We start from the raw sequence: 24,439 nt of genomic DNA on the forward strand, positions 1-24,439 counted from the left end.
AATGACACAAAGGCTCAGCAGATTCTGTTCAATGCTTGAATACATGTTTATTTGAATAGGTCAACATATATTATACACCCATTACAAAACATATACTCTCCTCCCTTGCATAAAAGCCACTGGGGAGAATAAGTCCACTTAGATGTATTCCCTCTAACAAGTGTATTGATTTGTTTGTACACAAACTGCCACGTAAAGGAGGATTATGTGAGACAAATGACATATACACTGGTACTGACAGTCTGACAAACATACCCACTCAAGCCTGACAGAGGATTGACCATTGAAACATCCCTCTATTAGATATGCAAGCCCAACCCTGTACCCTCTGGGGACCAATGACAGCTGGGAGATGGACAGCTAATGGTAAGCACAAAAGAGCAGATGCAGAGAAGCACTGAAAGTCAGCCACACTTAGCCTGCAAGTACAACATGTATGCCTCGCATAATCAAACAAGAATACATCTTATAGGCTAAACAAAGTACAATCTATGAACTGAATCACTTCTCAGAAGACACACGGTAAGTTTTGTATATTTGCATTTCAATAAGATACATGCATGCATCTAGCAAATGCTATTGTCAAAGCATCCAGCAATGCTTTTAGAACAAAAAACATTAAAACAACTCTTCTAAACTCACAAAAGGAGCGTTTACACACTATAGTAGTCCAAGAACACATTTCCGCATCCGGGCTATTTCCAGGACATAAATATTCATGAATTATTTGCATGTGATACAGTATTCGGAAGGTAAACAGTCCAGTGCTGATCGCTGAAGGGCACTCCCGTGGCAGATTACGAATGCAACAGGGGGCATTTCAGTTGCACCAATGATCAGCAGGCCCTTTAATCTGCCAATATTTCACTACCATGAATCCACATTCTCCTCATTTGCATGCATGATCCAAGACAACTTCCCAACGAATTGCACAGAATGCCTCTTAAAATCAAAACAAGTAGCGAGAACACATGCAAGAACTCCTAATTCAGGAACGACTCAAGTAAGAACATGCTTTTTGTTACTTCAAACAAATGCAGCCTGAACAGGTTGATAACGAATTACAAATTCAAAGGGCTTAAAATCGGAATTCAAATTTCTACCTAGTTCATATTGTTGATCAAAACATACATTTGCTCTTACACGCAAGCTATTAAAGGATGCAACAAGCCATATAATTAGGTGAAGGGTCACATTTGTGCACACATGGCGACACGAAAAAACAAAATCAGTGTTGACAAAACATCGCTCAGTATAGAGGGGAACCATTCATCCTCAAAGCCTTTCACTGACGTTTAATCATCCGTTATGTTTCGCTACTCACATTACAAACATAGCTAACATATACACTCACAGCACACGTTATGAACCAATCGATTATACATATTGATTATAACTCACATCCAAGCTTTTCGTGGGTTAAAGAGATATGGCACACGTTACTTATCTGTTTGGTCTAGTAGCAAAGCGTTAGCTACCGACTTATTCGATTTCTTGCACTGGTTAGCTAGTAAGCAATGTTCTGAGGCGATGGGTTTGATCTTGTAGGAATGCGAGTCACTTATGTTTATCACTCATTTATATCAGATCGGCTGCGAATGGTTAAGTCATTTTGTCATATCAAACGATAGCCGTTGCTAAGCTAAACACTAGCTAGGCTACGCATATCCTTATATCTCCCCTTGCGAACAATAAAAACACTTTTTGGTCACCTCCATTCTTTCTTCTGACGGTACGTCACACAACGAAACGTTATCCGTCATTTCAACGCGCACGGGGTGTTTGGAAATATTAATTTGGAGTTTCCCCGCACAAAACACACACAAAAACACCCGTGTTTGTGTCGCGAGGCCTCCGCGAGCTCCACAGAAGCCTCGGACTTTGCGCACGAGAGCGACGCCAGGTCACGCGCTTCCCGCCACGGGCGCGCGCCGGAGGAGGAGAAGGACTAGCCGAGTCGTTCCGTCGAGACAAAAACAAATGCAAATGAGTCGAAATAAGGTACAGAAACGCAGAGAGAGAAAGCTGGATGGCATTAGAAGGAATTTTGCCAGGATTTCATATTTACCTTAGCTTGGGGTAACTTCAAAGAAGAAAAAAATAAGGGGACTGTTGTTGGAATGAGAGGCTGGTTGTCGGTCTGCTGTTGGACTCTGGCTCCCCCTCTCTGCTATAAAAAGATGCGCGCGGGTTAACTGAGCCAGCTAATATGGAGTTATATATGTGCCAAAATTCTGCACGCGAGATGAAAGTTTGAGCGTACAAAAAGTTATTTTGCACTCACAAGATGATATTTTCAGTGCAAAATAAATGTTCCGCATGCGCAAGATGATATTTTGAGCGCACAAAAAAAATTCAGCATGCACTAGATGAAACTGAGCGAACTAAAAGTTATTTTGCATGCATTAGATTATATTTTGAGGGCAAAACATATTTTCTGCATGCGCAAGATGATATTTGAGCACACAAAAATATTCTGCAAGTGCAAGATTATATTTTGAGCGCACAAAAACAATTCTGCAATCACAAGGTTATATTTTGAGCGCACAAAAGTTTGTTTTGCATGCGCTTGAACTCAGTTTTGTAATGTAATGTATCTTCTTGCAAAGATAAATTCATTTTGATCAAACGAAAAAAAAATGTTGGTGCTTGAATAAAGTTGCTTTGAATGTGAATTTGCTCATAATTCTTACATTTTACTTTCTCCTCCTACCCACTCTGCATGCAAAATGCCTTTTGCGTGCTCAAAATATAATCTTGTGAACACAGACATTTTTTTATGCGCTCAAAAAGTAATTTGGTGCACAAAGAATTGTGGCAAATGTATAACTCCATAGCTAACAACAAGCCAACTCTATTCTTTATCTAGGGGGTCTATGGGGTTATACTTGTGCCACAATTCTGCGTGCACACAATTATATATTAAACATTTTATTGGCACTCAAAATATCATCTTGCATGTGCTAAATAACTTTTTGTGGGCTCAATTTCATCTTGTACTTGCAGAAAAAAATGTTTGTACACTCAAAATATCATCTTACACATGCAGACCATTTTATTTGCACTCAAATTATCATTTTGCACATGCAAAATAACTTTGTGCACTCAAAATTTCATCTTGCACACTGAAAATATAATTTTGTGCATGCAGAATTGTGGCACATATATAACTCCATAGAGGTCAGGCTCTCTCCTCAGAATTTATTTATATATATAAACTCGGCTACACATCCTTTATGTTCTTCAACAAATCTGCTTAATATATCATGCCTTTGTTTCCTAGCAAAAACACCCTTCAACTGATGGTTTGTCGCTAGTGAGGTGAAATTGTAGGTTGAACGGAAACACAAATTCTAATAACAAGATTATTATTCCTCCATACACAGACGATGATTTCTAGCCTGTTTCCACCAGACAATTCCCCCAAAACTCAAGTCAAACTGTTAGGCTTTTTTCTTTTCTTTTTTCCCATTCACTGCATGCAGTACGTTATGAATAATACTATTATCTAAGGGAAATTTTTATACAGTCACACAAACTGATATACATCTTGTAATAGTGGTATATATTATACAGCCCATATATGCATTAATTTATATATTTAAATCCTTCATATAGATAATATGGATTCATATATAAATCCATATAGTTTACAGTGATATATTGTATATATTTATTAAAATTGTTAAGAACTGTCTGTTCAGTTATCCTGAGAAAGCAATTCCAGACTACTGTTATAGTTTTTTCGCCTGCTCACACATTCATAATAATAAACTTTATTTTAATTTATGTATAAAGCTTCTCAAGGTGCTGTATATAGGAAAAAACTAGATATACAAATAAAAAAGGATTACAAATAAAGAATAAAATATGCACACATAAACATGCATATTAAAAGTTTTCTAATAATAAAAAATGAGAGTTCAATCTGACATAAAGCGCTGCCGTTTGACCTTGCCTGTACTTTCACTTCTTACCACTTGATGGCGACTCGGTATAAGTATTAAAGCTATTGGCTCGTTTATTGAGCAAGAATTTACTAATTTCTTGGGATTTATTTGGTGGTTGTAAACGCCATAACTCTCAATTAATTAGCTATAGAAGCTATCTGGACTTATATTAAGTAAGCTTTCTTTAATAAATACTACTCCACCTTTCTTTGTTGTGCTTGGATACACTGACCCCAAAAAGTATTTGGACACTTGAGCCACATTACAAATGTATAAATGTCATTGCATTGGATAGCAAAATATCTAACCAACTGGCATTTATTTTAAGGAAAAATAGCACATGAACATGTTTCAAATAATAATAATAATAATAATTCACAAATTTGTACTTGTTTTTGGCAATAATTTCACATATTTGCACTACTACGCTATTGCTGAATATCCAGACCTTGTGTATACTTTTACGGTTATTTTATTCTGATTTCAATTTTTATTCTACATTTTTTCTTTTGATAATTGATCATTGTTTTCGTGTGATAATGTTAATACTGCATTAGGCTGTGTGTATAACACTTGCTCTTAACATGTGTTGATACTCTGTCAATTAAATTACCCTGTGGGTATTAAATAAGTATTACTTAATTCAACATTCATTTCAAATCTGGTTATTTATGGTTGTCAAAGAAAAATGGTAAGTGTCTGATAACTGATTTATTTCTCTAAAAATACTTAATTGGGTTACATTTGCAATGTTTTGGCCATTAGGTCTTCGTCAGACAAAAAAAATAAGTTTTTGTTTGTCAAAAAGTAGTGGAACATGTCCATTGTTATAGTTATAAATTACACATGTGGTGACTCTGCTAGGACACCTGAACTTGAGGGGAACTGACTTCATACATCCACTGAAAATCACCTTGACACCAGTTGGTTAAAAGTACTTGCAAAGTGGCTCAGAAAAGTTAAGATAGCTCAGAGAAAAGAATTAGCATCATTTGTGTGCAGATGTCACTTGGTTTGATATTTTGTTACCTTATACAATGACATTCAGATATTTTAAGTGTGACTTCTAAAGGATGTCCAAATACTTTTTCATGGTCACCATATTTTCTCTTGTGCAAATGAGAGAATACTGTAACACCGTGTACTAGATAAGCATAATAATGAAGGTTAAGCCATTCTCAACAGAAGTCCAAAGTAATCTTATTACTTCAGGGTGGTGCTACCCTGATGATTTAAGATTCAATTCCTTATACAATTAAATTTGTTGCGATTCAGGGTGTAGTATGTGAGCAAAATCAAAGGATCTGATATGCAAAAACAAGGTTTGAAGATGTAATCCGAAGCAGGGATGAGCTTGATTATAAGAGACATTATACATTTCGAACAGACAATAAAGGTAACACAACAATCACCTCTTAAAAAGCATACAGGCAATGTGAGCAAAATGGTCTTGTTTATTTACATATTCCTTTATTCTTTTCAAAATTACAGTAATTTAGATAATTCTTAAAATGGCATTGTTTCATCAATTGAATGAACAGTTTGTTTGTTTGTTTATTCAAATAAAATGTATGCGTGGTCTGAGTGACTTCACAGATTGCAACTTAAAGTTTACAGAAATGTCTACTGTGTGGCATGAAAACATTGTACTTTGTTGTTTCTGGTGCCTCTGTCTCACTTTCCAATTTCAGTTGCCAAAAAATGTCCCGACCCATGTGCGTCATGAATGATAACCAGTTTAAGCTTTTATTAAATGTATCACTATGTCTGTTTAACTGTGCAATGCTCACTATCTGCACAGTTGTAATCTGAGCAGATAGCCTAATATGATTAATTCACATTTCATTCATTTAAAATCTGTTTATTTTCCCAGCCCAAGTTTAAATATCATTATAAACAAATGATGTCCATGATGGTACTCCTAGTATATTTCTCTTGACAAAACCAAACCTTCATTGAGAAAATTTATTAAATAAAATTCTTAGCAATCTAATCAGATTACTAGCTCTACATCAAAACAAAAAGGACCATTGTGGACCTCACATGTCCATTTTTGCTTGTACAGTGGGCATTTCAATACATTTGTGTGTCTTTGACAAGCATAAAAAAGACTTGAGATGAATATCAGATATCAATAGTGTCTGACAAAGTTACTAGTGTTCGCACAAAAACTCGCCTCAGGAAACAGGCTGTTACATTTTGGCCTCACTGTCAGGCTTATTGGCATTTTCACACTCGCTCTCCTGAGAGATGAGCTGATATGATTTCTTGGTCTCGTTTTCCTCCAGTGCAGAGTTTCCGACCTCTGCATCGATGGATTGCAACTCATGTCGTGACAGATGTTCCACAATGCCAGCACCGATGGAGTCACCCAGAACATTAGTGGTTGTGCGAAGCCGATCTCTGAAATGAAAGATGAAAATAGAGGTAAAGAGATCATGTAATTATACTGTGGTTTGCCCATAAGTTAACCAGAGCATCAACGTCATCGACAGGGTTCAACAATAAGGAAAGCCTTGCAGACTTAAACAATTTGTTTTATGTGATGTTACATATTGTTGTGAAATCTGCTGATTTAAATCAGTAGATTTTCTCAGTCAACAGCATTAGTGGCATTATGTAGATGTCCATCGGAGTCATCAGAGAGGGAATTAGCTGCTAATTTGCTAGCAACCAAGGTGGATTTAGAGTGCGTCTGGGAGAAGCCGGAGAACTTGGAGAACCGTAGTCGGTGGAATAATGTCAGAATTGTTGGAATTCCTGAGGACAAAGAAGGTCGGGATATGGTGAAATTGCTGGATGGGCTCTTCCCGAGTCTGCTCGGCATAACAGGCCATAAGCTGGAAATCGAGAGAGCTCACAGGGTTCCGGCTCGGCGATCCACTGATGGAGATTTTCTGAGCTCATCCGATAAAGATCTCGTTACATGAGGTGAGGAGTAAAGGAAGGTTTTCTTGGAAGAACCACAGCATTTTCTTGTTCCCAGACTTTGCAAATTCGACAAGAGAGAAACGTGATCAATTCAAGGAATGCAAGAAACTCTTACATCAACTGAAGGTCATTTTTGCACCGATGTTCCCAGCCAAATTGAGAATAGATGCTAAGGAAGGCCACAAAATATTTACATGTCCCCAGCAAGCGATGTCCTTCATAAACTCAATGGACTGAGTAAGTTATTTTGTGGTACTCACGTTGCAGCCAAGTGGTCCAGCTCACTGAACATTCACTTGACCATCTGAGGAAACAGAGTGCCTTTTTCTTTTTGTGCTGGTTCCACCTAGTGGCTGGAGTTGTTTTGTGTAGTAGCACTCTTCTGGACAGTCTTGTGATGAATCTGCACGTTCTTTGTGCTTATGCCTCCTATTGGTTGGAGTTTGTTTTGTGGAGGATTTCTTGCAGGACATTGGAGTGATTGGGTAATTTGTTGCACTCATGTGCAACCGGCTCACTGAACATTTGTTTGACTGCCCGAGGAAACTGAATGGCCTTTTTTTTTTTTTTTTAGCTGGTTCCGCTAGCGCCTGGAGCTTGTTTTGTAGAGGAACACACCTTCGGGACAGTTATGTGGATCAATCTACACGTTCTTTGTGTTTATTCTGCCTATTGGCTGGAGTTTGTTTTATAGATTATCTTCTGTTGTGTATTTCTGTCTCACAAAATTTGAATAGATACACCGGACTTGAGCAATCCGATGGAAAATTGTCGCGGGGGCTATCGCAGGTGTACATGGACTGTTTGAGTTCAGAGGGATGGACGCCAGTTGGCTCTGTCGTGTGTGGGGTTAATGCACATCTTTTTTCATTTTTCTGTTTGTTTGGTTTGGGGTTTCATTGTTGCACTAATTTTGGAATATGGTCTTTTATAATTTTATTTTTGACAATCTATTTTTTCTAATATGTCAAATGTTAATAAGAGTTGATAGTCTCTCTCCACGTGGAATGTGAATGGGTTGGGGCACCCCATAAAAAGGAAGGTTATTTCTCTTCTTAAACATAAGAAATATGATATTGAGATTCTTCAAAAAACACATCTTTCCCCACAGGATGCTGAAAAATTTGGGAAGAAATGGGGTGGACATGCTGGTTCAAGTAAGAGCAGGGGAGTCATTACACTGATAAGTAAGCATCTACAAATTAGGAAGAGTCATTATTGTTTTAGCAGAAATTCAGGGGTAAAGGTTTATTTTGGCTGATCAGGGCTTTTATAGATCTTGAAGGGATGTTGCAAGCTGCTGGCACCCCTCATGATATAATATTGGGAGGAGAATTTAATCTATTGATGGACTCATGTGAAGTGAAGCAAGTGTGTAAGCCCCCTACAGCAACACTGATGCTTCACAGGATGTGTAAAAATCTTGGTCTTATGGATATTTGGAGACTTTTGAACCCTGGTTGAACCCTGGTTCAAAAGACCCTACATCTGGTAGGGACTATACATTTGTTCATCAGTCCATAAGATTTATTGTAGAATAGTTTTTTTTTTATATCCAAGTCCCTCATTTCATCTGTTGTTGATTGCTCATTTGGAAACATCTTAGTCTCAGATCACGCCCTGGTGAGTTTAGAGATGTTGCCTCATACAGAGAAAAATAAATCATATAGTATGATCAACCCTTTTGCAAAATCCTGAATTCCAACAAATTTTAAAGGCTGAAATCAATGTTTATATGGAGACCAACTTGTCCTCAGTATCCTCTGTGGGGATGGCTGGGGAGGCACTTAAAATGGTTCTTAGGGGTCGGATCATACAGTATGCCTCATTCACCAAAAAATCCAAAGCACGAGAACTCGTGGAGTTGGAAGGGACTATTAAAAGTGCCGAGGCAAAGCTGAAGTGCCAAATGTCGTCTGATGGCCTCAGAGAACTGACCCGATTGAAATACAGACAGAAAGTTTTGGCTATTCAGGGCAAGACAGTCATACTTTGAGTCGGGGGACAAATCAGGGAAGCTTTTGGATACCGTAATTTCCGGACTATAAGCCGCAACTTTTTTCCCACGCTTTGAACCTCGCGGCTTATACAATGACGCGGCTAATATATGGATTTTTCCCGCTTTCAAATTTTATAAAAAAAAATGTAAAAAAAACATTCTGTGACGTGCTCAGTTTTTTGGCGGCGTGAAGCTTTCATTAGACCAATGAAATTGCCGAACGGGTTAAGGTCAAAACAACTTTTTTTGTTTACTGTTTAGATTAAATCGAGCTTGCTCAAACTTCCCATCATTCTGATTACGGTAGTAATTTTGTCACCCTCACCATGGCAAAGACATGGAGAAATGCATATGATGCAGCTTTCAAGTTTAAGGCGATTGATCTGGCTGCTGCACAGGAGCTTGGTCTTAATGAGTCGATGATAAGACGTTGGAAACAGCAGCGTAAGGAATTGACTCAGTGCAAAAAGACAACTAAATCTGCTATTCAACTCCGACACTGAAGGAGATGACTTCAGTGCACAGGACGAGGAAGATAGTGACCAATGACTTTATTGGTAGGCTACTGTTTACTGCAAATGTTTTATTACAAGCCGTGTGTGGCAGCGGGCGTGGTCAAGCTCGTCCGGAGAGAAAAGCTGTAAGGCGCTTACACCTGCGCTAAATTATGTCTAACACCGGTGTCTAATTTCAAGTGCCCTGCTTCACGTGTCCTTCTTGGGAAAACTGTCACACGGGCACCGTGTGACAGTTTCAGCAGGGCACTGGCGTTCCAGCTAAGGCTTTTAATGGCCACAGCAATGTTTACAATGAATTTTATAAAGTTTCTCAATTCTTCTATCGCCAACACTAGACTGGCGTGTGTCACTCTCTCAGCTCTGTGGCTGCTGCCTTTTATGCCGCTCTCCCCATGCTTACTGAAATTAGACACGGTGTTAGACATAATTTAGCTCAGGTGTAAGCGCCTTACCGCTTTTCTCCCGGACGGCGCTTGACCACGCCCGCTGCCACACCGTGTTTCGTTAAAGCCTGTGTAAAGTTCATTTGTTTCAATGTACCGGTAGGCACCTGTGGCTTATAGACAGGTGCGGCTTATTTATGTTCAAAATAATATTTTATTTAAAAATCAGTGGGTGCGGCTTATATTCAGGTGCGCTCAATAGTCCGGAAATTACGGTAGATATATAAACCAGAGAGAGTCTATTTCTACCATTCCCTCAATTAAAAGTGAAATCTGCTGGTGGTAAAATATTTACCTCAGCCATTGATATTAATTATGCTTTTAAAGAATTAGAACTTGATCTCTATAGTTCCACGTCTTCGTCTACTGATGAAGATATTAGAAACTTTGTGGAACCATTAGAACTCCCTAAACTGATGACTGAGCAAAAACAATTCTTGATTCTGAGATAAACTTGGAGGAGCTTGGCAAGGTAATTAAGGCCTTTCTTACAGGCAAGACAGGTCAGACGGCTTTGCTGCTGAATTTTTTAGATCTTATGCTACAGAACTGGCTCCACTTTCGTTAGAAGGTTATACAGAATTATTAAAGAATGGAAAGCTTCCGACAAACCATGACACAAGACTGGATCAGTCTGATTCTTAAAAAGGACAAAGATCCAAGCAAGTGTAAGAGTTACCGTATAAGTTCCCTGATCCAGCTAAAAATATTGTAAAGAATTCTGGCTAACTGATTAAGTTAAGTTATGACATCTTGATATACATATAGATCAGGTGGGGTTTATTCTGGGCAGCAGCTCTTCTGACAACATAAGGCGTTTCATCAATATCATGTGGTCAGTTGCGAATGACTCGCTTGATGCCAAAAAGGCGTTTGATATGGGAGAATGGGATTATCTTTTTAAGATTTTGGAAATACACTGGTTTGTGAATACTCTTATTGGATGGTTGAAGTCACTTTATAGACACCCAGTAGCGGCGAAACAAACATATGGATTAATTTCAGATTATTTTACTCTAGATATGGGCACCCAGCAGGGTTGCCCTCTTTCCCCATTATCGTTCTGACTTGCCCTGGAACAATTAGCAGCTGCGATAAGAAAGGAAGATGATTTTCCAGAGGTGGTGGTGGGAGGTATGGCGCATAAGAGTTTGCTTTAGACAGATGATATTTTATTATTTGTCTCCGACCCCACTAGACCTATTCCTTGCCTCCACAGAATTATTCATTCCTTTTCTAAATTGAGGATACAGAGTCAATAGGTCTAAATCCGAAGCTTTGGCTCTGACAGCATACTGCCCAGCAACTGGTTTTCCAGTGGCCCAAACAGGGCATTAAGTATTTGTGCATTTTATTCCCAGCAAATTTGTGTGATTTAGTTAAAGTTAATTTTGATCCCTGAAATAAAAAGGTTTGAGAGCGATGTGGACAGGTGGGCTTCATTACATTTATCTATGATTGGGAAGGTTGATGTTATTAAAATTAATTGTATTCCAAAATTCAACTACCTGCTACAATCTCTCCCTGTAATGTCCCCCTTTCTGGTTTCAAACAATTTGATAGCATAGCAAAGTCCTTCATTTGGAATGGTAAGCGTCCCAGATTTAATTTCAATAGGTTACATAAGTCGATTGACATAGGTGGGCTAGGCCTACCCAAGATTTTTTTTATTATCATGCATTCGGTCTCAGACACTTGGCTCATTGGTCGCTTCCACCTGAGAGGGCCCCTCCCTGGTTTTGTATTGAACAGGAAGTGCTTGCCTCTATTTTGCCATTGCAAAGCCTATCAAACTAAGTGGAGTTAAGTTACACAGTTTGATTTGGGCATTTATTTAAAATTTGCCTTAAGCATATGGCTGAACCCAAAATTATGTATTAACAAGTCCCCTTTCTGCTGGTCAGAGTGTATTGTGAGGGAGATAAAATACACTCAGTGACCTATATGAGAGTGGAGTGTTGAGACCCTTTAAAAATTTGGTTCAACATTTTAGGATTCCCAGATCTCAGTTCTTTAGGTATTTACAGCTGCACCCTCTGCCCTGTACTATTTTTGGGACTAGCATACACCCCACTAAAGCATCAGATACTCTGGGAGTGGTGATTACTGCTTTTGGAAAAGGTCATGAGGCATCAGTGTATTACTCCCTGCTTATTCAGAGTCTGGGGAATGGAGCTTTAACTTCTATCTAGAGATTTTGGGAGAAAGATTAAAGCTTCATATTGGAGGAGGGAGTGTGCGCTAGGATTCTGAAGAACATCAAGTTTGTATCTAGAGATGCAAGGGTGTGCCTTATGCAATTCACAATTTTACCTAGATTCTATAGGAGCCCCTCTTGATTGAATAGGCTTGGTCTTCAAGACATACCCACCTGCTGGTGATGCCAATCAGAAGATGGAGACACAACCCATGTTTTTTGGGTGTGTGTTAAGATCCAATAAGTTTTGTTGAAAGTTCTGAGAGTTGTTCAGAGTTGGGTACTTAGGTTTCGTTTTGTCCCAGACTATGTATTTTAGGCTATGGGGCAGTCATCAATATAGGGTATAAACATGTTATGACAGGCAGACAGATTATTTTAAGGGAATGGAATTCAGCTGGAGCGCCCTCAACGGGAGTGGTGCGCGGAGATGTGGAGGGAGGCAGCTTTCAAGGAGATGTCATGTAGAAGGCCGGGGATCTGAGATTTATTTGATTGGAATTAGGGCAGTTATTTGGCATTTTTGGGGGACTCTCGAGGAGGGGCTGTGGAGAGAGATGCATTGTTTTAAATATGTAGGATTATGTGGCAGCGGGGGCATGGTCAAGCATCCGTCCGGAGAGAAAAAAGCAGTAAGTGCGCTTGCACCTTAGCTAGATTATGTTTAACACCTGTTTCTAATTCCAGTGAGCATAGGTAGAGTGGCATATAAGCAGCCAAGGCACCAGCAAAAAGAGAGAGTGTCTGGCACAAGGAAGGCCACGGTGCTTCTGAAGCTATTACATTTAATCTATTGTGTCTGTGAAACTGAAGTTTAAGTAACTATGTGTCTGTGAAGCTGAAGAGTTTGTGAAGTTGTAAAGCACTGAAGTGGCTGATTGAAGTCTTAACTAAGCCTGTAAAACTTGCTTCCCTGTGTTCTCCTTCCCTTCTCCTTGTAAAGTGTTACAGATTATTTTATTTTTTATTTTTGTGTGTGTGTACTTATGTGTGACCACAAGGATGTTTGTTGGGGGTCGGGCTGGGAGTTAAATGTTGTTTCAGTGTGTATACGTTTTGTTTTCCTTTGTCATCTATATGAATAAAAAAAAATGTTAAGCGGTTACAGTGAGGCGCTTACAATGGAAGTGAAAGGGGACGGTCCATAAACGTTAAAATACATGTGGTTTCAAAAGTATAGACACAAGATGTAAACGTTATACATGCTAACATGATAAAATCACTTACTAACCTTATCAGTGTAAAGTTACTGTACATCCAATAGTACTTCACTGGCATGACAATTTCGTTGTCACAGTGTTACTTTTTATGGCAGAATACAGCATTAAATAAAAGATAAATATATTGTTTCCTAACAACATATATAAAAACAAAAGTAGTCCTTTTTAGTAATAAAAAAAAAACATAAAATGAACAATATAAATATATGTTTCTGAGACATTTAGAAATTAGATATTCCACTTTTTGAGGTGGGACCAGTGGAAAGTTGGAAGTAAAAATATGAAACACTGACCTGACCGAGGCAGCAAAATAGTGCTTATTGTTGAGCCCTGCATCTACTGTACTTATTGGTGGTGCAGTTTTCAGATTTGTTCTATCACTTAATATAACATTAGCATTTGTTGTGCTCTGAGGGCCCCATGCAGCTTCCTCTTTAGAAAAATAGCCCTTCTATCTTGTGAGTAGTGTTTTTGCTGACCCATCTTTCCTAGTATGTACTTCCTTCCTCTGGATCCCCTCTGTCCTTCCAGGGCTGAGGTTTCTTGTAAGTGTCACAATAGATGTTCTGTTCTGAACACTGTTGCTCACAGCATCACGCCACAGACTGCTTTAACCATATAATGTGACGGTGAATGAACTTAACAACAGGAATTCAGAATTCACAGCCGAGACAGTGACTTAAAAACATGAAAGTTTTGCTGTAAATTCTTTAATAAAAACTGTAGTCTTAGGAGAGCCGCAGGGGCTTGTATGTGATATGTTTTTCAGTAGGTTATACAATGTTCATTGGAAGCAGATGTTTGGATGGTCTTGTACAATTGGAATATATGGGTTATGGAATGTAAAAGATGGAATATCCTGAATGGAGTCCTGAATAGGGCCCCAGTAGGGGACTCCATAGTGATGCTGGGTAACGCGCACATGTGAAATGACAGGGACACCTGAAAAGGCGTGATTGGGAGGAACGGCCTCCCCGATCTGAACCCGAGTGGATGTTTGTTATTAGACTTCTGTGCTAGTCATGGATTATCTATAACAAACACCATGTTCAAACATAAGGATGCTCATAAGTGTACGTGGTACCTGAGCACCCTAGGCCGAAGGTCGATGATCGATTTTGTAATCGTGTTGTCAGATCTGAGGCCATATGTTTTGGACACTCTGGTGAAGAGAGGGGCAGAGCTGTCAACCGATTACCATCTGGTGGTGAGTTGGGGTGGGCAGACCTGGGAAGACTCTGGACAGACCTGGAAAGCCCAAGCGAGTAGTGCGGGTGAACTGGGAATGTTTTGGAGGAGGCCCCAGTCTGTGAGATCTTCAACTCACACAAAAGTTCGGAGAAGCCATGGAGAAGGAATTTCGGGCCGCACCAAAGTTCTTCTGGAAAACCGTCCGCCACCTTAGGAGGGGGAAACGAGGAACCATCCAAGCTGTATACAACAAAGATGGGATGCTGTTGACCTCAACCGAGGAGGTTATTGGGCGGTGGAAGGAACATTTTGAAGAACTCCTAAATCCCAACACACCCTCTATGCTAGAGGCAGAGCCGGAGGCTGATGGAGGATCAGATTCAATTTCCATAAGGGAAGTCACTGAGGTACTCAAACAACTCTGCAGTGGCAAAGCCCCAGGGATTGATGAGATCCGACCAGAAATGCTGAAAGCTTTGGATGTGGAGGGGGGGGTGTCATGGATGACAGGCCTCTTCAACATTGCGTGGAAGTCTGGGACCGTGCCTAAGGAGTGGCAGAACGGGGTGGTGGCTCCCTGTAAAGGGATCAATGGAAAGGAGGAGGCGAGAACCGGCTTTTCAATATAAATAGTTTTAATGATAAACTTAAAAGAAGACATAAACACACACATGACGGACATGTCCGCTAACGATCTCTCTCTCCCGCACGGCCCTCTGCAGTCAGCCTTTAAACCTCACGGATGCATAATTAGCCTAATACGGGACCGGGTGTGTAGAATCACGACCCGGCCCCGCCCTCCGCCCTGCCACATTACTCCCTCGTTCTCTCAGGCTGGGGAGCCCCCGGCCTGACGTACACCCCCCCCCCCTCTTTCCCTGGGGGAGGGTGCGCCTTCCACGCTGTCTGCCGGCAGGTCATCCCCATCTACCTGGACGAGGGAGGGGACAAGGAGATAATAACAAAAATAATTAAAATGGGGGGTACTTCCTGTAACAGTGTAGTACCCCCCAAAAAACTGTAAAATTTAAAAGAGGATAAAGGCCAACGCAAAGCGACAGTGAGACAGAGAGGAGAGGGATGAAAAAAAAACTCTTACTCGCCAGTTCTCCGATACGCCGCAGCTTGTTCCTCGGCCACTCCTCCACCCTCTATCGGACGACAGCCGCGCCTCTCCGGGCGGATCCGAGGCAGTCCTCCAGCCCCTGGTGGACGGAACACCCCGCCGCGTTCTCGGGGAACAGAAGGGGTCTCCCCCGCCCCTGGCAGCGGTTCTCTCGCTCCAGGCGGTCGGCAGTGAGCCCCTCCCCGCTCGCGGTCGGCGGTCTTAAACCCTGCTGCGTTTCAGCAGCCGGTAGGCGACTCCTCCGCCCCTGGCAGCAGCCCTGACCGCTCCAGGCGGTCAGCTAGGAGCCCCTTCTCCCCTCGCGGTCGTCGGCCATCGTCCTCGTTCAGGCGGCTGCTCCTCGGCCCCCGGCAGATGGCTGCGGCTGCTCTGTTGGGGTGGACGGTAGTGGCGAGAACTCTACTATGGCGTATCCCTCCTCCTTCCCGGTCTTCGGCACCAATGTAAAGGGATCAATGGAAAGGAGGAGGCGAGAACCGGCTTTTCAATATAAATAATAGTTTTAATGATAAACTTAAAAGAAGACATAAACACACACATGACGGACATGTCCGCTAACGATCTCCCTCTCCCGCACGGCCCTCTGCAGTCAGCTTTTAAACCTCACGGAGGCATAATTAGCCTAATACGGGACCGGGTGTGTAGAATCACGACCCGGCCCCGTCCTCCGCCCTGCCACACTCCCCTCTTCAAAAAGGGGGATCAGAGAGTGTGTGCCAACTTCAGGGGTATCACACCTCTCAGCCTCCCTGGTAAAGTTCTTTACTCTCTTTACTCTCGCAAGGATCCTGGAGGAGGCCTGGGAGTATGCCCATCCAGTCGGTCTAAATGTGTTTTGTGGATCTGGTGAAGGTGTATGGCCGGGTACCCCAGGAGAGAATGTGGGAGGTGCTGCGGGAGTAAAGGGTGGGGGGGTCCCTTCTTAGGGCGATCCAATCCCTGTACGTCCAAGGTCGAGTTTGTTCCATGTGGGGGTTGGTCTCCGCCAGGGCTGCGCTTTGTCACCAATCCTGTTTGTGATATTCATGGACAGGATATCAAGGCGTAGTTGGGGTGGGGAAGGTGTGTGTTTCGGTGGGCTGGGGATCTCATCGCTGCATTTTGCAGATGATGTGGTCTTCATGTCATCATCGGTCTGTGACCTTCAGCTCTCACTGGATCGCTTGGCAGTCAGGTGTGAAGCGGCTGGGGTGAGGATTAGCACCTTTAAATCTGAGACCATAGTTATCAGCAGGAAACCGATGGAGTGCATACTCCGGGTAGGGAAGGAGGTATTGCCCCAAGGAGATCAAGTACCTCGGGTCTTGTCCACAAGTGAGGGGACAATGGAGCAGGAGGTTGGCTGGAGAATCGGGGCAGTGGGGGCAGTATTGCACTCGTTTTATCGCACCGTTGTCACGAAAAGAGAGCTGAGGCAGAAGGCAAAGCTCTCGATCTACCGGTCAATTTTCGTTTTTTTTTTTTTTTTCTTTGTTGAAAGGAGCCAGTTGAGGTGGTTTGGGCTGGTAAGGATGCCCCCTGGGCACCTCGCTAGGGAGGTGTTTCAGGCATGTCCAGCTGGGAGGAGGCCTCGGGGAAGACCCAGGACTAGATAGAGAGATTACATCTCCACACTGGCCTGGGAATGCCTTGGGGTCCCCCAGTCAGTGCTGGTTAATGTGGCTCGGGATAGGGAAGTTTGGGGCCCCCTGCTGGAGCTGCTGCCCATTTTCTAGCCCATTTGTGTGAGTGTGGGAGTTTATTAAAAATTATAAACAGAATAAATGATATTCACTATAGAAGTTTCAATGACGACCAACATTTTTAAAAAACTCCATTGCTTTTCAAGGTTTGAATCACAGTTTTCAAATGTTTCCAGGTAGGACTGCACGATTATGACAAAAATCATAATTGTCAATTATTTCCCTTGATTATTGTACTTGCATTTATTCATTTCAATTAATAATTAACATTGTGTGGAGCAAGAACATGCCATATTTTTATGTACGATTGGCTACATCCAAAACAAGTTGAAAACAGTGTTCCACAATTGCATAATGCATGTAGTACTCACAGGAACCAATCAACAGCGATGATTAGACTGATGTCATCAGTGGGCAGTCCTACAGAGGTCAGCACTATCACCATAGTAACCAGGCCAGCCTGAGGGATTCCGGCTGCACCAATACTGGCTGCTGTTGCTGTGATACTGTTAAAAATATTAGCAATAATTTCTTGTGTCAGAATAGGAAAAATTTGAATTATTTAATTGAATAAACTGCTGGATACTTTCATAATGAAAGTAACAGGATTCCCAGACTTTTTCAGCAGTGAATTTCCATGACTTCATCTTCAACTTGAGTTTGGAGTCATTTGTGATTACTAAAAAAATATTTTGATTCAGACTGATTTGATAAGGAATCATTAAGACAGATTTCTGTGAATTGGTTCCACAAACCGATTCACTCACATATTGCTATTGATACTGTATATTTCTACTCTAAATATTTTAGAGCAAAGCAAACCTAAAAATTTACATCCACTTGAAATCTGCACCCTGGCCTCTACTATACCTACATTTTTGCTAAATAATTTTCTGTGTCTCGTTCTATGTATCACAGCAGTTTCCTGGTTACATGTACACTAGAGTTGCAAAACAACAATGACTTTTATTCCCTTGTACACAAATCACCAGTATAATGGTAGATTGTTAGTTCAGTTCATAAGCACTTATTCTTTCTCTTTGTTTCTCTGACATCTAAACACTTTTACTAAAGCTTATGACTTGTAAGGCGACGCATTCTAAAGTTTGCATTACATAATCAACTAGTACATTTACAAGCTTGTTATAGTGATCAAATGAAGCAGTAGCTTAGGGTGTGTTCACACTTGGCAGGTTTGGTTCGATTAAAACGAACTCTGGTGCGATTGCTCTGTTAGTGCGGTTCATTTGAACAAGTGTGAACACTGTCACCCGAACTTAAACAAGCGAACCGAGACCGCCTGAAAAGTGGGTCTCGGTCCAATTCCAAACAAACTCTGGTACAGTTTGATTGATATATGAATGTAACATGGACCAAAGATGTCTTAACGGACCAAAGACAGGAAGTAATTTGCCTAATACTGACCTCAAGCATACCTGGTTCTTCTCATCATAGGAGCTATGTTTCCCATTACAGTTCGGTACTGGTGTCGGAACCGCCGTCAGCTGTCCTTGCAACATATCATCGTTTGTGTGTACAACAGATTAATTCCTGGCGCTGTTTTGACTCCTTTACTCATTTTATTAACTCTTAGTTTGTTCTCAGCTGGTAAAAATACCACCATATCTACATATACACATCCAACGAGTGCATTTCTCCAGCATTGTTTTGGATGATCGGTAAGTTCCATCAAAAAATATCCGTCACAAAAGCTGTCCAATCAGGTTGCGACTTTTCCCTGATGCCTTTGGTTTTGTATCTTTAGGTTCAGTGTTAAAAATGCCAGTGTGAACGCTAAACAAACCAGGACTAAATGTATCATTTAAATTTTTGGTCCGGACCAAGAGAACCGAACTACAAGTGTGAACACACCCTTAAAGTAGTATTCCTTGTTCAATACAAGTTAAGCTCAACCTACAGCATTTGTTTCATAGTATTAATTTCCACAAACATTAATTTTGACTTGCCCTTCTTTTCTTAAAAACAAAAAGCAAAAATCTGATTAACAGTGAGGCACTTACGTTTTCTATGTAAAGTTATAGCTGTTTTAAATAAAAGAGGAGGGGTGAGTCAAAATACATTTTGTGGTAATAAATATTATGCCACAAATGCTATAAATTGAGCTTAACATGTATTGAATATTCCTTTAACTGTTTAGTGGTTAAGGTTTAGGGTGTGGAGGTTGGGTTTGTTCATTTAAACTCGATTGATCATTAACCTCTTCTGTTTGGGATAATATTTAACTCGCTTTTAGCGCCACACAGTGGACATTTCACCTCTCAACTGCTGCAATATGTGTAAGGAACCACGTCATTAAATGTATAATTAAATATTAATTCGCAAAAATGTTGTCATAGTCACATCATTTTAATGAAATCAGACTGTGGGAATTCTGAAGTTAGCTATTTTTTTATTTACCCAAATTTTACCTGATGGTTAGAATCTGTCCAAAGTTCAAGTCCATGTTGTTGACCTGTGCAATGAAGATGGCAGCCAGAGCTTCATATAGGGCTGTGCCATCCATGTTTATAGTGGCTCCCACTGGCAGCACAAATCGTGTTATACGTTTATCCACATTGTTATTTTCCTCCAGGCACTTAAATGTGATGGGCAGAGTGGCAGAGCTGACGAGAGAAACAAAACATTTACACAACAGCACAATGAATGCCTTTATAACTACATCTCTAGGAACTGTATGTCATTTTTAAAAGGAAATGTGTTCCCGAACATGAAAATTCTGCCATTATTTACTCACCCTCATGTGTTTCAGAGCTCATATGATTGTGGAACACAAAAGGCTAAATTTAGCAGAATGTTTGTGCTGTTCTTTTCTATTCATAAAAGCATGCAGTGACTACGAGCTGTAAAGCTCAAAAAGGACATAAAAGCACCAATAAATTGCCATAAAATTTATCCATTGAACGTGTGCGATATATTTCAAGTTTTCTCAACCCATTTGATAGCTTTATGTGAGCAACTGACCCAAATTTAAGGTCAAGGTCTAGAGTTTGCAAATGTCAGACTTCTAGTTATGGCATCTCCACTCATGGCTGGTACTTTTATTAAAAGTCGTTCCTTGAAAAATACAGTTAACGAAACTGATAAGCAGTATCGGTGTAAAACTTCACCTGGAAGAGGTACCGAGTGCCGTGACAAGGGCTTGCAGAAGACCACCGATGAACACAAATGGATTTTTACGCGTCACAAGGAAGTAGAGCAAGGGTAGAACGATGACAGCATGTATCAGCAGGCCAGTGATGACTGTGATGGTGTACATGCCTAACTGCCCACCCATTGCTGACAGATCATCCATCTCAACTATCTTTCCTGCAATCAGGAACAGTATGCCCAATGGAGCGTACCTGAGGTGGGATACCACAATAGATATTTACTGCCATTTTATGATCACTGTAATTCAATGGATAGCATAAAGTGTAGAAAAAGTTAGGAAGAAGGAGAAAGTTGGATGAATATGCTGAAATATTGGCTAATTTTAAAAGAACATTTCATTAATATCAACATGAAATAAAAAAGACCTTATTTTCATATTCATATTTTAATACACATTATTAGTCTTATTGTGCAAGATTAATCATTGCATATTATTCCAAAGAAAGTCTGTCTTTAATATTTAATCAAAGTGTAATAACTTGCTCCACTCTAAAACGACTTTCCTTTTTGGCTGACGTCACCAAGCCCTCCAACCACCTGTCATAGAGACCCTTTTCATGATCCAATCAAATCCCTATGGAGAAAATCACGTTCAGCCCTAATTTATGCTCATGTCCTGTTTGACTCTGAAATATGTCACAAACAACATTTCATGATGACGTCTGTGCAAAGTCAAAATTACAAAAATCTAGTTTCATAACATGTGGTTTCCATTAATTATGAAAACCACTCTTTATGAAAACCAATCACTTACTCTGTCCATTCATGCGATCAAAATTGAGAAGATTCCTACCCTAAATCACTCACCACATAATAATGGCAACCAGCCTCATGATGGCCTCGTTCAGACAGTCAAAGAAGTCCCGCAGTGGCTGACCCTGCTCCTTCATGTCCCCAATAATGAGACCAAAGCACATGGAGAAGACCACAAGTCCGAGCGCGTTGATTCCATTAACAGTTCCGAGCACTGGAATCATCTCTTCGTGTTGGAGTTCCTGCGACCCGTTATCCAAACTGAAGAGCGTCTCATTCACCGTAACTTTTACTGTGACCACGCGCTTCACATACTTTGTCTTAAACTGAGAAAGACAGAGAGAATAGATAAAGTAAACATGTTTGCTTGGTTTACTTTGCCGTTTTATGGGGTAACTATATTTTTACATTTTGTACATTTTGTGCAGTGGTGCTTGCCATCATGATGCTAGGGTGTGTGGGTGATTCCCAAGGCATTACTATATGGTTGCTGGGTTGTTCTGGGAGATTACTAAGGCATTGTTTGTTGGTTGGTTGCTAAGGTATTCTGAGTGGCTGCTTGTTGACCCAGATCGCCCCAAATAGCCCACACACAAGTCTCTATGATATTATACAGTATGGCGTACACATGACTCCAACTTTTCCCTCCTTCATTTCAAGTCTATGGGATTTAATTGCCAATTGTATCATCCACCAGGTGTAATGTGTAAGTCAGATTGTTTATAAAAGTAATAGCACACCTCTCCTCTGCACAACCTGCACAATTTGAGGTATCATTTGTCTGGGACAAGTTACATGGAGGAGTTTACATGGGGTGTACAGTAGAGCAAACACCATCCTAAATATGAGCAATAATAGTAGTGGTGCTTGCACTTGCAAAAATCACTTCAAATAAATCATTTTGGGGAAAAACAGAACTGATGGATATGAGTAAGGAATTAACATAAACAGGAAAAGACGACAACATGGATAGAACAATAAAGAGAGAGTTAAATAGACAAAAATTAAAATATCAATGAACTCAGCAGACTGGAGTTTTTACCTGTTGTGTACACGCTTGCACTAGATTGGGAGGAAACATATTTCTGTAAAAACAAAAAAAGAGACTAAATGTTTTTTACATTTTGAACAAGTTTTTTACAGTAAAATGTTAATTTTCAGTACCTGATGAGATCTAGGAAGGCATCTGCAGGGCTAACTTGCTCTATTTTCTCCTGTTTAGTAAATTCATCTTTAGAGCCTTTTCCCGGATGGATGATGAGCACCATGATAATCCCGATAAAGACAGCGATGATGGTGGTAGTCGTGTAGTAAACAACAGCTCTTAGACCCATCTTCCCCGAAGCTCGACTGTCCAGTGCTGCCATACCTGCACACAGGTGACGTAAGACTCAAACGTTAGTTTCTCATGATGAATGTACATATAGTATTGCAAGCAACAGCATATACTATACTCATATTATTACTAATTTCCACATTTATATACGTGTTATATTAAATAACACAACTGGCTTAAGCTTAAAGTGATCATTTACCCAGAAATGACAATTCTGTCATTTACTATCATTTTGTTTAAACCTATATTAAAGGAGATGTTAGACAGAATGTTAGCCTCAGTCACCATTCACTTGCATTGTATGGAAAAAAGATGCAATGAAAGTGAATGGTGACTGAGGCTAACATACTGCCTAACATCTTCTTTTGTGTTCCATGGAAACAAGAAAGTCTTATGGGGTTCGATCAACATAAGGGTGGGTGAGTAAATGATGATTTTTGGGTGAACTATCACTTTAAGCATAATACAGTTTTTAAGATCCCTTCATGTTCTTTATGTTTAGACATAACTTTTGACTGGAAATGTAAGCGTAGTTCTAGCGGGAAGACTAGCAGCTGTACATCATTACACCATAAGCTAGGTAACCCCTAGCCAATCACATGTAAGCCGTTGCTTTACATATAACTTCTGCTCACAATCTATCACATTGCCGTTTCAGTGCACTAACATGGCAACCTCCACCACTCCACCACCACCAGTTGAGTCCCATCCTGCATGGGGGTAGGCTCCTCGCCCCTGCCTCCTATCTCCGGCAGGATATGACAGTTCCGAGGACAACTTCTTCGGACCGCCAGACGGGGCTTACGCCAAAGAGAGACGTTACATTTCTGTTTTATATTCATCAAATAAATGTCATCTTAATTTCACTCTGGCTGTGAGTCTTCCTGATAGAAGTTATACTTCTCCCTGCCCTATAGTGGAATCATTTTTTTATTTTTTATTTTATCCAAAACAAATAGCAATACATTTTTCTTGTCAAACCAAAGAACAAAACCCATTGCCTTTTAAATGCAACAATTATTTGAAATCGAATAAGTTGTTATCAGAAACGTTTGCAGTTTAGGCTGCACTTTGACACTCAGTTATATAGAAATAAGTCCTTTAGAAGTGAATGGTTGGTTTCCTTTCTGAAACAGCTATTGTATCGTGCAATATATGTGGTCCATTATTAAGGTATGGTGTGTGTCTGATCCTAAGCAATGATCTCACTGCCCCCAGCCCATAAAAACCCTGAGCTACACCTACAACCCCCCCCCCTCACCCACAGACACTGAGGCCTGGGAACCTTGCTCACAGGTCATGTTTTCTTTCTCCTTCTCTCATTAATTCCTGTTTCCATGGTAACGATGACTCGGCCCTGCAAGAGTCATATAAAGTCTCATTCTCCTATACTGCAAAGTAATCTCCTCACAAGCACACACAAGCAATCTTCAAAGACCAATTCTGTGTGACCCATCTGACAAATTTATATTTAATGAAAGTGCTTTCTCCGTAGAAATCAGTGAACAGAACGATACACAGGTTTTTGCTGATGATCTAAATCTATCAGTTCAATCAAGTGGCTATATAATGAATACTTTGTCAGTTGTTACATGTTTACTAGTCACTATTAAGCTGAGGGTATATGTGCGTTACGTGCATAGTCAAGCACTCAGCTTTTCAAAGTATACCCATATGGACACGTTCGCTGCATGGGCACTACGACAGCTTTTAGTACAGTCAACAAAATATCAAGCTGCACGCGGAGATTATGTCACATCAAATGTTCGTAACAAACAATGTAATGTAAATTTTCCAGCAACCGAAGTATAATTTTGTGCTATACCATTTGTGCTATGAACATGAATAATAACTCAAATTGGGGGCCTGGGTAGCACAGCAAGTAAAGATGCTGACTACCACACCTGGAGTCACAAGTTTGA

The 24,439-nt window shown here is 40.5% G+C and overlaps 2 protein-coding genes and 1 long non-coding RNA gene across 6 annotated transcripts in view; 1 reads left to right on the forward strand and 2 right to left on the reverse strand.

The window, feature by feature from the left end:
* The window catches only part of LOC127643312 (nipped-B-like protein A), a 66,804-nt gene extending 64,640 nt beyond the window's left edge, over nucleotides 1–2,164 (reverse strand). Inside the window, exon 1 of one of the 2 annotated variants that reach the window (XM_052125996.1) lies at nucleotides 2,069–2,164. The gene's annotated coding sequence lies outside the window, so the exon portion shown is untranslated. Of the gene's footprint in view, nucleotides 1–1,712; nucleotides 1,848–2,068 lie in introns of those variants that run through there. The other variant, XM_052125997.1, reaches the window with a different exon arrangement.
* On the forward strand, nucleotides 746–23,363 carry LOC127643318 (uncharacterized). The gene is made up of 3 exons (XR_007970480.1): nucleotides 746–1,003; nucleotides 22,404–22,560; nucleotides 23,176–23,363. It is a non-coding gene; the product is annotated as an uncharacterized LOC127643318 (long non-coding RNA).
* LOC127643313 (excitatory amino acid transporter 1-like) overlaps nucleotides 5,351–24,439 on the reverse strand; it is a 131,996-nt gene continuing 112,907 nt past the window's right edge. For 2 of the 3 annotated variants that reach the window (XM_052126001.1, XM_052126000.1), the window contains exons 4-10: nucleotides 22,346–22,550; nucleotides 22,224–22,266; nucleotides 21,236–21,507; nucleotides 20,386–20,619; nucleotides 19,687–19,881; nucleotides 17,629–17,763; nucleotides 5,352–6,353 (exon numbers count right to left, since the gene is read on the reverse strand). In XM_052126001.1, coding sequence (XP_051981961.1) covers nucleotides 6,143–6,353; nucleotides 17,629–17,763; nucleotides 19,687–19,881; nucleotides 20,386–20,619; nucleotides 21,236–21,507; nucleotides 22,224–22,266; nucleotides 22,346–22,550 — 1,295 coding nt within the window. In that variant the 3' untranslated portion in view covers nucleotides 5,352–6,142. Of the gene's footprint in view, nucleotides 6,354–17,628; nucleotides 17,764–19,686; nucleotides 19,882–20,385; nucleotides 20,620–21,235; nucleotides 21,508–22,223; nucleotides 22,267–22,345; nucleotides 22,551–24,439 lie in introns of all 3 variants that reach the window. The other variant, XM_052126002.1, reaches the window with a different exon arrangement.

The sequence above is a fragment of the Xyrauchen texanus genome, chromosome 4 (assembly GCF_025860055.1).
Source record: "Xyrauchen texanus isolate HMW12.3.18 chromosome 4, RBS_HiC_50CHRs, whole genome shotgun sequence".
In the NCBI taxonomy this organism is placed as follows: Eukaryota; Metazoa; Chordata; class Actinopteri; order Cypriniformes; family Catostomidae; genus Xyrauchen; species Xyrauchen texanus.